At 42.8% G+C, this 16,049-nt stretch overlaps 1 protein-coding gene and 1 pseudogene across 4 annotated transcripts in view; one reads left to right on the forward strand and one right to left on the reverse strand.

Annotated features, from left to right (window-relative positions):
* The window catches only part of LOC121549571, a 26,998-nt pseudogene extending 22,397 nt beyond the window's left edge, over positions 1–4,601 (reverse strand).
* Positions 1–14,220, forward strand: part of tlcd4a (TLC domain containing 4a) — a 24,398-nt gene extending 10,178 nt beyond the window's left edge. Inside the window, exons 2-7 of one of the 4 annotated variants that reach the window (XM_041862262.1) lie at positions 6,753–6,922; positions 8,105–8,194; positions 8,322–8,380; positions 8,591–8,685; positions 12,614–12,687; positions 13,419–14,220. In XM_041862262.1, coding sequence (XP_041718196.1) covers positions 6,768–6,922; positions 8,105–8,194; positions 8,322–8,380; positions 8,591–8,685; positions 12,614–12,687; positions 13,419–13,734 — 789 coding nt within the window. In that variant the 5' untranslated portion in view covers positions 6,753–6,767 and the 3' untranslated portion in view covers positions 13,735–14,220. Of the gene's footprint in view, positions 1–6,382; positions 6,501–6,752; positions 6,923–8,104; positions 8,195–8,321; positions 8,686–9,891; positions 10,818–12,613; positions 12,688–13,418 lie in introns of those variants that run through there. The other 3 variants (XM_041862261.2, XM_041862260.1, XM_041862263.2) reach the window with 3 other exon arrangements.
* Positions 14,221–16,049: the final 1,829 nt, after the last annotated feature.

Consider the following 16,049-nt stretch of genomic DNA (forward strand, 5'->3'; position numbering starts at 1 on the left):
TACGCCGCCAGGGACTCAAATCCTGCAGTGCGAGACGTGTCCCCCTGCTTAAGCCAGTACATGTCCAGGCCCGTCTGAAGTTTGCATTTGGATGATCCAGAAGAGGATTGGAAGAATGTCATATGGTCAGATGAAACCAAAATAGAACTTTTTGGTAAAAACTCAACTCGTCGTGTTTGGAGGACAAAGAATGCTGAGTTGCATCCAAAGAACACCATACCTACTGTGAAGCATGGGGGTGGAAACATCATGCTTTGGGGCTGTTTTTCTGCAAAGGGACCAGGACGACTGATCCGTGTAAAGGAAAGAATGAATGGGGCCATGTATCGTGAGATTTTGAGTGAAAACCTTCTTCCATCAGCAAGGGCATTGAAGATGAAACGTGGCTGGGTCTTTCAGCATGACAATGATCCCAAACACACCGCCCGGGCAACGAAGGAGTGGCTTCGTAAGAAGCATTTCAAGGTCCTGGAGTGGCCTAGCCAGTCTCCAGATCTCAACCCCATAGAAAATCTTTGGAGGGAGTTGCCCAGCGAGTTGCCCAGCGACAGCCCCAAAACATCACTGCTCTAGAGGAGATCTGCATGGAGGAATGGGCCAAAATACCAGCAACAGTGTGTGAAAACCTTGTGAAGACTTACAGAAAACTTTTGACCTGTGTCATTGCCAACAAAGGGTATATAACAAAGTATTGAGAAACTTTTGTTATTGACCAAATACTTATTTTCCACCATCATTTGCAAATAAATTCATTAAAAATCCTACAATGTGATTTTCGGGATTTTTTTTTCTCATTTTGTCTGTCATAGTTGACGTGTACCTATGATGAAAATTACAGGCCTCTCTCATCTTTTTAAGTGGGAGAACTTGCACAATTGGTGGCTGACTAAATACTTTTTTTCCCCACTGTATGTATATATATATATATATATATATATATATATATATATACACACACACACACTGCCAGTCAAAAGTTTGGACACACCTACTCATTCCAGGGTTTTTCTTTATTTTTACTATTTTCAACATTGTAGAATAATAGTGAAGACATCAAAACTATGAAATAACACATATGGAATCATGTAGTAACCAAAAAAGTGTTAAACAAATCAACATATTTTTATATTTGAGATTCTTCAAAGTTGCCACCCTTTGCCTTGATGACAGCTTTGCACACTCTTGGCATTCACTCAACCAACTTCATGAGGTAGTCACCTGGAATGCATTTCAATTAACAGGTGTGCCTTGTTAAAAGTTAATTTGTGGAATTTCTTTCCTTCTTTAATGCGTTTCAGCCAATCAGTTGTGTTGTGACAAGGTATGGGTCATTGTCCTGTTGAAAAACAAATGATAGTCCCAGTAAGCGGAATCCAGATGGGATGGCATATCGCTGCAGAATGCTGTGGTAGCCATGCTGGGTAAGTGTGCCTTGAATTCTAAATAAATCACAGACAGTGTCACCAGCAAAGCACCCCCACACCATCAAACCTCCATGCTTCACGGAGGGAACCACACATGCAGAGATCATCCGTTCACCTACTCTGCGTCTCACAAAGACACGGCGGTTGGAACCAAAACTCTCAAATTTGGACTCATCAGACCAAAGGACAGATTTCCACCGGTCTAATGTCCATTGCTCGTGTTTCTTGGCCCAAGCAAGTCTCTTCTTCTTTTTCCGGATTGACTGACCTTCATGTCTTAAAGTAATGATTGACTGTCATTTCTCTTTGCTTATTTGAGCTGTTCTTGCCATAATATGACTTGGTCTTTTACCAAATAGGGCTATCTTCTGTATACCCACCCTACCTTGTCACAACACAACTGATGGGCTCAAACGCATTAAGAAGGAAAGAAATTCCACAAATTAATTTTTAAGAAGGCACACCTGTTAATTGAAATGCATTCCAGGTGACTACCTCATGAAGCTGGTTGAGAGAATGCCAAGTGTGCAAAGCTGTCAAGGCAAAGGGTGGCTACTTTGAAGAATCTGAAATATAACATATATTTTGATTTGTTTAACACTTTTCTTCTGGTTACAACATGATTCCGTATGTGTTATTTCATAGTTTTGATGTCTTCACTATTATTCTACAATGTAGAAAATATCAAAAATAAAGAAAAACCCTGGAATGAGTAGGTGTGTCCAAACTTTTGACTGGTACGATATACTGAACAAAAATGTAAACGCAACATGCAACAATTTCAACGATTTTCCTGATTTTACAGTTCATATAAGGAAATCAGTCAATTGAAATAAATTCATTAGGTCCTTATCTATGGATTTCACATGACTGGGAATACAGATGTGCATCTGTTGGTCACAGACACCTTACACTCCCCTATCTTTTTTGTATCAGACAACCAGTCAGTATCTGGTGTGACCACCATTTGCCTCATGCAGCGCGACACATCTCCTTCGCATAGAGTTGATCAGGCTGTTGATTGTGGCCTGTGGAATATTGTCCCAAACATGCTCAATGGGTGACATGTCTGGTGAGTATGCAGGCCATGGAAGAACTGGGACATTTTCAGCTTCTGCATTTATCATGGTTAAACATGTGATGGTGCCAGATGAATGGCACAGCAATGGGCCTTAGGATCTCGTCACGCTATCTCTGTGCATTCAAATTGCCATCGATAAAATGCAATTCTGTTCGTTGTCCGTAGCTTATGCCTGCCCATGCCATAACCCCACCGCCACCATGGGGCACTCTGTTCACAACGTTGACATCAGCAAACCACTCGCCTACACGACACCATACACACACAGTCTTCCATCTGCCCGGTACAGTTGAAACCGGGATTCATCCATGAAGAGCACACTTCTCTAGCGTGCCAGTGGCCAACAAAGGTGAGCATTTGCCCTCTGAAGTCGATTATGAAGCCGAACTACAGTCAGGTCAAGAGCCTGGTGAGGACGATGAGAACGCAGATGAGCTTCCCTGAGACGGTTTCTGACAATTTGTGCAGTAATTCTTTGGTTGTGCAAACCAACAGTTTCATCAGCTGTCCGGGTGGCTGGTCTCAGACGATCCCACAGGAGAAGAAGCCGGATGTGGAGGTCCTAGGCTGGCGTGGTTACACATGGTCTGCGGTTGTGAGGCCGTTTAGACGTACCGCCAAATTCTCTAAAACAATTTTAGAGACTGCTTATGGTAGAGAAATGAACATTCGATTCTCTAGCAACAGCTCTGGTGAACATTCCTGCACTCAGCATGCCAATTGCGCGCTCCCTCAACACTTGAGACGTCTGTAGCATTGTGTTGTGTGTCAAAACTGCACATTTTTAGTTGCTTTTTGTCCCCAGCACAAGGTGCACCTGTGTAATGATCATGCTTTTAATGAGCTTCTTGGTATGCCACACATGTCAGGTGGATGAATTATTTTATTTGTACTTTTCTTTAGGTCGAGTGGTTTGACCTCCCTCACTATGGTAATAGCGGATAATAAAACACTGGAGTGCTCTAAAATGGAACCTAGGCCAGAGAGATAACTACAGATGGAGTGCTTTGTTCAGGAAGATGAGGCATAGGCTAGCCTAACTGTTTCAAAGATGTACATGGACATGGAGGGTGGTCGACTTATCCAAAAGCCAGTCAAATCAGCCCTTTATGCAAATGACTCTGGTGCGACAAACAGGCACAGAGTGCAGTGGGATCCATGACTCCCACACCAATTGCAGTAGCTTGCTGTAGCTGACATGCACTTGTGAACATCAGCCATGACACTGCTTTGTTGGCTGGGACCTTTGTTGTGGTTGAGGAAGCTGGAATTAGACCAAATCTAGGTGCACTGACTGACTAGGTATATTTGTGAAACTTTGTGTAGGCCCATCCCAAAGTATCACATTTAACATATTCCGTCATCCTTGTTTTGTATAGTGAGTAGACCCCCAGTGGTGCATTTATGCATAGGTTATACAAGTAGGCCTAAGTGTAGCAATAGCATAGTCATGTTTACAGATTCAAAAGTGGAGCCTCTGCTGTTGTTGACGTTTTCTTGGTACTAGGCCCACATAGAACCCTTTCCATTCCATTCCAAGAAGTGTCCAAGTGTTCATAGCCTATATGATATGAATATGCATACACACACACACACACACCACTACTACTCCCAGATGCACAGAGCCGAGTGCTGCTGCAGATGCCTTCCTGTTCCCGTTTGATTGTAAACTACAGTGATTGAACTGGCTCACTGGGAGAGTATAAAGAAGCTAACAGGAGATGTCCTGTGTGTGTGTATGTGCGCGTGTGTTTGCTTTGCTTTCTGCAGTGCTGATCAGTGTATTTCTGAGTGGCAGGCCTGGCAGGATCGGGCTGGTTTACTGCCACACACCACTGCTGAGGCAGAGACAGGCTGTCTCCTGGGTCATAGCCCCAACCGACGCTCTGCTCTACTGCTGCTGCTGCTGGATGAAGGCTTACAGCTGGGGCTGGGATCTGAGCCTGTTGTACACAATAAAAGCCCCTTACGGTCATGGATTCACAGTGTACTAGCCCATTAGCCTATCGACTGGTATAGGCAATAATAATACAGTACATAAGTGTTATTACCTGAAGTGACACAGTAGAATCGTCTTTGGAGATCAGAGCTAACATGCTGTGTTGCTGAGTAGAAAATGTAGGCCTAATTTTAGTAGCTGCATTTTACTGCATGAAAGGTTACTGGCTGCATGCATTGGCATTCATAATGTGGCAACATGGTACAGTAGGAAATAAGAGCCAGAACATCAGGACTTGACATTCAAGGGTGTCCAATCGCATCAGCAGCAGCACCCAGGGCAGCATGACAATCTCCACAGTGCACTGTGTGTGTAATGGCTTCTGCTGGTCTGAGCTGGTGCTTGGTTGGCTGGTGATGTTTGAGCCAAAGGCTTATCTGTATGGATCAGTGCTTTCTCTACTCTGCATGGGTCAGAAAGGAAGATTCTACAGCAGAATGAGTCCATGTCTCTACTGGATGGTGACTTACTGTAGAACTCCAGACATCACTGTTGTGTGCTAAGGTTTGCCTTCTAGAATCCTGACATTTTGTCTCAAGGTCAATAGAAACATGCACGATTTTTGTTTGTTTGATGCATAGGCCTATATGGTGAGATGTATTAACATTTTGCCCCATTTACACAAACCATATCTACACTGAGTATACAAAACATTAAGAACACCTGCTCTTTCCATGAGACTGACCAGGTGAATCCAGGTGAAAGCTATGATCCCTTATTGATGTCACTTGTTATATCCACTACAATCAGTGTAGATGAAGGGAAGGAGACAGATTAAAGAGAGAATTTTAAGCCTTAAGACAATTGAGACATGGATTGCATGTGTGTGCCATTTTAGAGGGTGAATGGGCAAGATAAAAGTTCCTTTGAACGGGGTATGGTAGTAGGTGCCAGGCGCACTGGTTTGAGTGTGTCAAGAACTGCAACGCTGCTGGGTTTTTCACACTCAACTTTTTCCCGTTTGTATCAAGAGTTGACCACCACCAAAAGACCATCCAGCCAACTTGACACAACTGTGGGAAGCATTTGAGTCAACATGGGCCAGCATCCCTGTAGAACGCTTACAACACCTTTTAGAGTCCATGCCCAGACAAATGTAGGCTGTTCTGAGGGCAAAGGGGGTGCAACTCAATATTAGGAAGGTGTTCCTAATATTGACTCCTGAGTGGCGCAGTGGTCTAAGGCACTGCATCGCAGTGCTAACTGTGCCACTAGAGATCCTGGTTCGAATCCAGGCTCTGTCGCAGCCGGCCGCGACCGGGAGACTCATGGGCGGCGCACAATTGGCCCAGCGTCGTCCAGGGTAGGGGAGGGAATGGCCGGCAGGGTAGGGGAGGGAATGTAGCTCAGTTGATAGAGCATGGCGTTTGCAACACCAGGGTTGTGGGTTTGATTCCCACGGGGGGCCAGTATAAAAAAATATGTATTCACTAACTGTAAGTCGCTCTGGATAAGAGCGTCTGCTAAATGACTAAAATGTAAATGTTTGGTATACTCAGTGTATACATGCCTTCACTTTTAATATTTAACCTACTCTGTGCTATACCCTACTGTCAGTCCATATTTACTACCCATATTGATCTACTACAGTGACTCTGGCGCAATGCCTGGGTGACATTCTAGGTGAAGTATTTAGTTTATGCTTTGCCTGTACCCTGTCCCTGGCCATAAAGTATGTCAGGATAGCCACAAACCGTATATTCTCCACAGCACTTCCTCTGTTGGTGTCAATATGTCTCTTTGGACCAGTAAGTTGGTTCATTAGCCTAAAGCACCCAGCTTCTCCAGTCCCTTAGTTCAGCCAAGCCAAAGTTGGGTTCTGTTAAACATTGACTGACTTGCTTGAGTTTTCACTGACTAACACACATTCACCCCCATCACACTGAGACAGTCATACCACAGTCATGCCATGGATTTGCAAGAAGGGAAATGTCTGGTGCAATTCAAATGGATAAACACAGGCTGTAGAAAATAACTATTCTAGGATAAATAGTAGGTGAGTGAAGATCAGGGTTGATTTGGGTATATAAGTGATAAGCTTGAGGTTGGCCCAAAAATGTTTGTGTTCCTTACTGCCTGTAACCTCAAACCTAGTATACTGCCTGTCTACCTAGTTGTATCCACAGTAGTTCTTTTTTTGCCTATATGTTGTCTCAATGCAACCTAAATGTGTTTTGTTGAATCTATCCAACTGACGGTTCACCTCTCACTCTCTCTCTCTCTCCTCCCACTCCCTCCCTCTCTCCAGTGGGCTTAGGCGGCCATGGACCTGTTCAACCAGCTGATCCTGGTCATCTCAGTCACCAGTTTCCTCTCCTTCCAGTGGCTCTTCCACCGGGTCAGTCCCTGGGTCTCCACCCGCGTCAGCCCTGGCTTCCTACGCCTCGCAGACAAGCAGAAGGTGGAGTGGAACTCAAGGTATAGAACACTGGCTACTGGCTGCAACACACACTGATAATATGCTTCATGTTTCAGTACATTAGTAGTTACATTTTAGTGGATGTAGAATAGAGGCATCTTCCATATTTCCATAATGGGCAGGTTCACACTTGGTTAATGTTTTCAAACGTATCCACGAAATTGTGGGTCAGAATATTTACCGTAAATGTCTGCTAAGGGGCTCCCGAGTGGCGCAGCGAGCGGTCTAAGACACTCCATCTCCGCGCTAGAGGCGTCACTACAGACCCTGGTTCGATTCCAGGCTGTATCACAATCCGGCCGTGATTGGGAGTCCCGAAGGGTGGCGGACAATTGGCCCAGCATGGTCCGGGTTTGGCCGGGGTAGGCCATCATTGTAAATAAGAATTTGTTCTTAACTGACTTGCCTAGTTAAATAAAGGTTAAATAATAAAATAAAGTTGTTAATTTGTCAACTCCTCAAGTCATCCAGTTGTTTTACACAGTTCATGACTTAATGTGGCTCCTTATCTCACCAGATGCACTAATCAAAATATCTGACTTAAATACACTCTTATCACACCATATGGTACACTGTGTACCATGTACAATTATGATATAAAATCCTTTTGGTGTCATGATCACCCCACACATTCTCAGTTATTACAACCGCCCATTTATTATCTATAGACTATTGACTTGTCTGTCCATAGCAGAGTGTACTGTATACTGCAAAGCCACAGCTGTCTTGAAGATTACAGATTACCCTCAGATGACCCTGTCTGGGAAGGTTCTGTAGTGGTCTGGTCTTGCTCTGGCAGACTGGCAGGGAGATGTTGACGTGGGTAGTTACAGGAGGAGCGCAGAGATGGCTTCCAGTAGATACAGCCTGACTGAATATCTGCCTGAGCGCCTGATTTACTTGACAACCTGTCTACCTGCTTGTCTGAGTGACTGGCTTTCTGCCTGTCTGACTGCCCGCTTGCCTGTCTGACTGCCTGATGGCCTGCCTGTCTGAGTGACCCCTGAACAGTGTTTAATCTCCTGTTCTAATTGGGCTGAATCTGTCTGCCGGTGGCCGTGCAACCAATCAATTAATTCACCCTGCGCTGTGCACAGGAACGCTTAATCTGCATCAGTTATTAAAGTGTTTTATCACAGATTTGACAAGGGGTGTGTGTATATGTGTGTGTTGTTTTTTAGGACGGTGTCCACGCTTCATGCCCTGGTGGTGGGACTCTTCTGCCTCTACATCCTGCTCTTTGATGACGCCATCAATGAAGACCCCGTCTGGTGAGGACTCTGTCGCTTTGTTGTAGGGCATGATGGGACCACTGTGTTGTGTACAAACTATTACTGTATGTTGTAATGTGTTGAAAGTTACTCATCTGTGTATTTTCCTGTCTTTTCCTGCCAACAGGGGAGATCCCACACTTGTGAAGATAAATGTTGGCGTGACAACAGGCTACCTCATATCTGGTGAGAACAGACACTTTAGTCGCATACACACTTGTAAAGGTCCTCGTTCCCTACCGGACATCTTGGCCATCCCTAGCCACACTTCGGCAACATTGGACATTACCAGACAATGTATTTTGTTGTTGTTGCGTTGCATTTATAACCACTTTTGTTCAGCTGCTGTAATATGTTCTGTTTACTCCTGTGTTGTTCTTTTCGTCTGTTTGCCAGATCTGCTGCTAATATTTTACTATTGGAAGGCGATAGGCGACAAGTTTTTTGTAGTGCACCACCTAGCAGCGCTGTATGCTTACTACTATGTACTGGTGAGTTCCTTATTGTCCAATAGCAGAACATGCAGGCAAGATGGGAAAGAGACAACTAAAGGTGAACAGCTGTGCCATGTCATGCTGGGTGATGGTGATGACAGGGCTGGGAGATTGGGTGTGAGGAGAGTGCTAACATGTTAACAGTTCTGTTCCTATTAGCTCTGCTAGGACTCTGCTAGTGAGAACGCTAGCCTGCTGGCACCATTTTCACGTTCTTCTAATGCATCTCATTAGCTAATCCTCAGCAGTTGAAAATATGTGTCTGGGAATCATTAGAATAGTATAGGGCCATACTGTTGGCTTGATAGTATGATTTTGTATCATTCACCCAGGAGCAGGACTCTTATGTTCTCGTGAAATTAGATAGCCTATGTTCTGGAAGTTATTGGGAATTGCTTTCATTGGTAACGTTTTGTCTCATGTTAGGGATTGTGATTGACTGTGTGAAAAGGGTTGCGGTTATGATACAAGAAGTATGCATACTTTTTGGTTAGGATGATCATTAGGGATAGTTTGGATTGAAAGAATGACTGATAGGTTTGTTGATTTTCGGGTATTACCATGCTTAATCGGCACTGTCTAGTCAAGGAACATGCTTGTTTGTCTGGACAGTGACAATGGACCTGGTTACATTTACATTTACATTTTAGTCATTTAGCAGACGCTCTTATCCAGAGCGACTTACAGGAGCAATTAGGGTTAAGTGCCTTGCTCAAGGGCACATTAACGTCATTTAGCAGACGCTCTTAGCCAGAGCGACTGACAAATTGGTTATAATGGTGAAACAGGTTGTAAGCCCAGTCATCCAGGACACTGCTGTTCACCCTTGGTCTGTAGCCATCCAGATCACCAGGTTCTGTAGCTCATAACAATGTTGGTATTTTTTGCATGGAATGCTTAATGGTGGTAATGGCCGACGCCCTCCTTCCCTTCCCCTCCCTCCCTCCTCACCTTGCCCTTAAGTCCTGCTTTTATTTCACTGACCCCTCAGTCTTGTATGGAGCTGGACTGAGCTGTACTGAGCTAAGCTGTGCATGCCTCCATTCGTCCGGTCTTTCTCAGTGTTGGTGGAGGGGTCTCCAACAGTACTGTATGTGCATGCCAAAACAACGTATTACTTACTGCCTCTTACTGTTTTGTGCCAGAGCTGAGTTCTGCCTCCTTTCTCTCAAACTCTCCTCCTCTGCCCCACTATTTCCAAAGCTGCGTCTCCCTAGACTGTCATGGCAGAGGGCCCTTGAGAGTAACTGAAATGTTGATGATAATAATAACACTGAATGATGAATGATGCTTAAATGTGTCTGGTCTATGAATGTGTCCTCACTTTAATGCTTTAGCTCTGTGAGGACTTGCCTACTTAACTTCAAGCCTCAAGAGTCTCTGTTTTTAAGAGTGACAAAGATAAGTCCTTGGTTCAAACCAATCCATAACCTTAAATCTTTCTACAATAAGCTTAGCTGAGTTTATCCCTTAGCATTGTATGCTAATTGTATTCATATCCAACTTGAAGGACAATAATGTACAGTGTATGCCTTGCAAAACTACTCTGTGGTACAATGCATTTCTGTGTACATTTAAGAGAAAATGTGAAAGGCAATACGGGTGTAAGCCATACTGTCACTGGACACTCATGACTGCTTAGTACAGTCATGCTTGATATTACTTAGCAAAATACATAAACCAACTAACTTCGGGACATATTGTACGCATTTGCTACAATCTGTTCAACAAAAAAGCCCTTTATAACTTACTAATTGATTTACTTACTTTTTTTGTGTGGCTTTGTATCAAAGCTGTTATGTCAGTATGTTGTTAATTCAGTGACTATTATTAATTGAACCAGCTGTTTTATGTAGATTTTGTTGTTATGTTGTTATTATGGCATATTAGATCATTGTAAAAACAATAAGGCTATACCCAGAACAAGCAAACTAATTAATAGGCTAATGTTTTATTACTGTTTGATTTCTAAAATGCATGTTAAACTATCAATGCTGTTGCTTCATTTTTTGCTTCTAACTATAGTTGCACCTTTTTCTCTAATTTGTCTGTCTCATAGAGATAGATAAGAGGACTCTAGTGCCCAAAAGCCTGTTTAAGCATGGGCAGCGCCATTGAGGACTTTCAACATTTTTAAGTAGTCAACTGGGTGGGACTTCCTATGGGTTAGGGGATCAGCCAATGAATTATACTCATGAGCAAACATTCTGTAACTGCAGGTGGCAGTAAATCGCCAACCTGGGCTTTATACCTGTTCAAACAACACACTCCAGGTGGCAGTATGCACCCTTTCCATTTATTTACCAACTCATAGACATAGTTGAAGAGGAAAATGGACTACTTCAAAATGGAGATGGCCTCAATGTCGCTGCCCATATTCTCTCACATACGCCATAATGGGACAGCTACAATTTTGCAACCTCTAACTTTCTCTATTGTCTGTCTCTATCCTTTGCTAATACGGTTTCTTAAAATAATATAGTCCCACAATTACCAGCAAAACATTAATGCAGAAACTACCCAATTCAAATTAGGTTGTGTAAAATGTAAAAGCTTAAGACCAGGCCTGACTCCTCTAGACTGAATCCTTCCTGTCTTGTCTGCTGTTATTGCTATTGCGCTACACTGAGCAGATATGACCCATCTGTCCAGTATCAGTATAGATTTACCAGTACCTAGAGGTACTAGCATGGAGATGCTGGGAAAGTTCATATCCTCTCTGGTATAACGTGAACCGGATACCTTTTGTCCTGTATGACCATATCTTGAGAGTAAGTATATGCCACGTATGAACTTTTGTTTCAGTCTTACAAGGTAAGTTTCCCCTTTTTGGTGTGTGCTATTTGGATAATCTTGCCCTGTGTTAAGCCTGAAGTACAAATAGGATATGGAAATTAGACTTGTTTTATGAGCTGATTTGTATACCACCCGGCAGAGAGCGAGATGATACCAGCCCTCATGTCCGAGGGTGACAATATAGGGTCGATACCTTCCTATAACAGCTTGTGATTATAAGCATCGCTCTTATATGCATGGCTAATCATTGCTCATTTGGCTAGTAGCTGAATGTCTACATGTCAAACCCTGGCTGTATGTGCACACTATGTTGAGCTTTACTTAACACAATGCTGTTAGAAATGCTGTTAACCTATTCATGTTGTGTGTGTGTGAAGGGATTGTAATTTAGCTGTTTCACTAACACCCTTTTTTACTGAGTCACTAACTTCATGTGTTCTTTTAGTCCTGGAGCCTCATTGCTGTCATCGTAAATATACCCTCAATGATATGAATGAGCACTCAGTATATAGGGGTCTACTGAAGATGAAATAAGAACACAGACTAAATGTGGACCCTTAAAAAGCCTTAAGACGTTAGCTGAGTCTCCTGAGGGATGAGACTTTACTGTTTGATCTGAAAAATAGCCACAGAGCAGACCTATAATCAGAAAGTGATTTAAATGATTTAATTTTAGATCCGAACCCTTTCAAAATGTCTCCTTAATCTCAGCTTTGGTTCAGCACGATGACGTGTGATATATCAAAAAGTCTCTTCACCAAGAGATCAGTAGCGGAATTATAACCCTTACATGCAGTATATAATATATAGTCTGAGAGTACTTTTTCCTGCCGTTATTGGTGTTGGAAAAACCATTTGTCTTGTATCTTAATATCGAGTGATGAAATTGACATTTATGCACTGAAAAGTTCAGTATGGTAAAAGTGAGATCTTAACTTGTCCCCCCCCCACACCACTTGTGTTCTTTTGTTAATGATGATTGATTCATATCTTTCTGTACACAAACGGTGTGAAGGCCTCACTTTGACTATACTGATGTGATGTTTGCTCAAATGAAAGCATTTTGAGTCCCTTTCTTTCCTGTTTCATTGTTTCTCTCCATTCTCTTCTTTTTACCATGTTCTTCCAGGGACAAGGAATGTTGCCTTATTTTGCTAACTTCCGTCTGCTTGCAGAGTTCTCCACGCCGTGTGTGAACCAGCGGTAGGTAGAAGATGTATATAAACCCATTGAATATGTCTGTGGTAGGTACCACCCACACTAAGGCCTGAGCTTAGACAGGACAGTGACACTCATAACCAATTAGCTCAGAAGCCCTGCAAAGCAGCTGCTGAAAAAATAAACCCTATTAATTTGTTTAAAGTAACTGTCCAGTTAAACTTTTAAAAGTTAATATTCTGTTAACTCATAACCAAATAATGTTGTTGACTCATCCTATACTCGTATGTGACCAAAGCATAAAATGGAGAAAAAAAACCTTCAAAAACCCCACCTCTAACTTGTATCTCAAACAGACTGTTTAAAAATGCTTGCTTTTTCCTCATAGAGGATGATGTCATCCTCCTGATTAGGATGAGCTGGCCAATCAGCGGTCGTCTCACGTTAATATTTTTAATGACCGGTATACGCCCACAACATTCTGTTGTTGGTGTACGCCCACACCATTCCAACACAGAAAAGCTGCTTTTTAACATACTTAAACATTTTTGGAAGTAAAACTATTTCACTCATATTGTAATTCATTATAGGTTATATTTCATACAAATCTGGAAACACTGGACAGTTCTTTCATATATTGATTTTACTGGATGTTTTTTTTTTTATGTCCACGTGTGAGAGATTACCCTTTTATCTTGTTTGAATCCCGTTAGGCCCAGAGTTGTGTTAACTTCAGTTTTTCTCCTCCTTTACATCACTGACTGTCTTTCTTCCAGCTGGTTCTTTGAAGTGTTAGGTTACCCCAAGTCCTCCAGGCCCAACATTGCTAACGGGATGGCCATGGCTGTGGTCTTCTTCCTGGTTCGCATTGCCGTCATGCCCCTCTACTACAGCCGCATGTGGTCCGTGTATGACACCGACGCCTTCTACCGCGTCCCACCGGGAGGCCGCGCTGCCTGGATCATCTCCAGCATCTGTCTGGATGTCATGAACGTCATGTGGATGCACAAGATCGCCCGCGGCTGCTACAAGGTCATGCGCTCTGCCCGACGACACAAAGTGGGGACACAGGAGAATGGAAAGACTGACTAAAAAACAAGAGGATGGTTGATGTTATGGGTAGGGGGAGCCCATTGAACCACTGTCCCTGTTAGTGCACAATTTGGATTAGTAACGTTACCTGACTGGGACTACTGTTTCAGTGTAAACTAACTCACACAAAAAGCCAAGTCTTGCACTGACTGAACTTTATGGTAGTGGACGCAGGACATTGATGTGGCCAAAGGGACAATAACTTGGGCATTGATGGGTATAACTGCCTCTTAGCAATACTTTCTGTGCATGGCAAATAATTTTTCTGTTGCATTTTATCACAAAATAGCATGTCTGGGATGACGTCCGTCTTTCCCAAACGCTTCACCAAGTCAAACGTTTACTGCTTGTTCCAGACCATAGACTCAATGTGTGAATGCTTATGTGCTCCCCAAAACAACTTGAAGCACCTCCCTTTCATTTAGCTTTTTTATATATATACAGTACCAGTCAAAAGTTTGGACACACCTACTCATTCCAGGGTTTTTCTTTATTTTTACTATTTTCTACATTGTAGAATAATAGTGAAGACATCAAAACTATGAAATAACACATATGGAATCATGTAGTAACCAAAAAAGTGTTAACAATTAAATCAAAATATATTTTATATTTGAGATTCTTCAAAGTAGCCACCCTTTGCCTTTATGACAGCTTTGCACACTCTTGGCATTCTCTCAACCAGCTTCATGAGGTAGTCACCTGGAATGCATTTCAATTAACAGGTGTGCCTTGTTAAAAGTTATACAGAAGATAGCCCTATTTGGTAAAAGACCAAGTCCATATTAGGGCAAGAACAGCTCAAATAAGCAAAGAGAAATGACAGTCCATCATTACTTTAAGACATGAAGGTCAGTCAATCTGGAAAATGTCAAGAACTTTGAAAGTTTCTTCAAGTGCAGTTGCAAAAACCATCAAGCACTATGATGAAACTGGCTCTCATGAGGACCACCACAGGAAAGGAAGACCCAGAGTTACCTCTGCTGCAGAGGATAAGTTCATTAGAGTTAACTGCACCTCAGATTACAGCCCAAATAAATGCTTCACAGAGTTCAAGTAACAGACACATCTCAACATCAACTCTTCAGAGGAGACTGCGTGAATCAGGCCTTCATGGTCGAATTGCTGCAAAGAAACCACTACTAAAGTACACCAATAAAAAGAAGAGACTTGCTTGGGCCAAGAAACACGAGCAATGGACATTAGACCAGTGGAAATTTGTCCTTTGGTCTGATGAGTCCAAATATGAGATTTTTTATTCCAACCGCCATGTCTTTGTGAGACGCAGAGTAGGTGAACGGATGATCTCCGCATGTGTGGTTCCCACCATGAAGCATGGAGGAGGAGTTGTGGGGGTGCTTTGCTGGTGACACTGTCAGTGATTTATTTAGAATTCAAGGCACACTTAACCAGCATGGCTACCACAGCATTCTGCAGTGCTACGTCATCCCATCTGGTTTGCGCTTAGTGGGACTTTCATTTGTTTTTCAACAGGGCAATGACCCAACACACCTCCAGGCTGTGTAAGGGCTATTTGACCAAGAAGGAGAGTGATGGAGTGCTGCATCAGATGACCTGGCCTCCACAATCACCTGACATCAACCCAATTGAGATGGTTTGGGATGAGTTGGACCGCAGAGTGAAGGAAAAGCAGCCAACAAGTGCTCAGCATATGTGGGAACTCCTTCAAGACTGTTGGAAAAGCATTCCTGGTGAAGCTGGTTGAGAGAATGCCAAGAGTGTGCAAAGCTGTCATCAAGGCAAAGGGTGGCTACTTTGAATAATCTCAAATATAAAATATATTTCAATAATATGCCATTTAGCAGACGCTTTTATCCAAAGCGACTTACAGTCATGCGTGTATAAAAATGTTTTTGTATACGGGTGGTCCCGGGGATCGAACCCACTACCTTGGCGTTACAAGCACCATGCTCTACCAGCTGAGCTACAGAGGTATATTTTGATTTGTTTAACACGGTTTTGGTTACTACATGATTCCATATGTGTTATTGAATAGTTTTGATGTCTTCACTAATATTCTACAATGTAGAAAATAGTAAAAATAAAGAAAAACCCTTGAATGAGTATGTGTGTCCAAACTTGTGACTGGTACTGTATATTCTGGTTGCCTGAATCACAGATGTTGAATATTTACATTTTGAACACAGAGGAACCAATGCAGGAAATATTTCAGTAATGGTCTGTGTCATTAAAAAGCCCATGCTGCTGTCTGTCTGCTGAGGGAGGGCAGGGTGTAGCATCTTCCCCTTTAAACCCAAACAGAGTGTCTGTCAGAAAACTGGATGGACATCTAG

This window comes from Coregonus clupeaformis, chromosome 34 (assembly GCF_020615455.1).
Source record: "Coregonus clupeaformis isolate EN_2021a chromosome 34, ASM2061545v1, whole genome shotgun sequence".
NCBI classification, from domain to species: domain Eukaryota; kingdom Metazoa; phylum Chordata; class Actinopteri; order Salmoniformes; family Salmonidae; genus Coregonus; species Coregonus clupeaformis.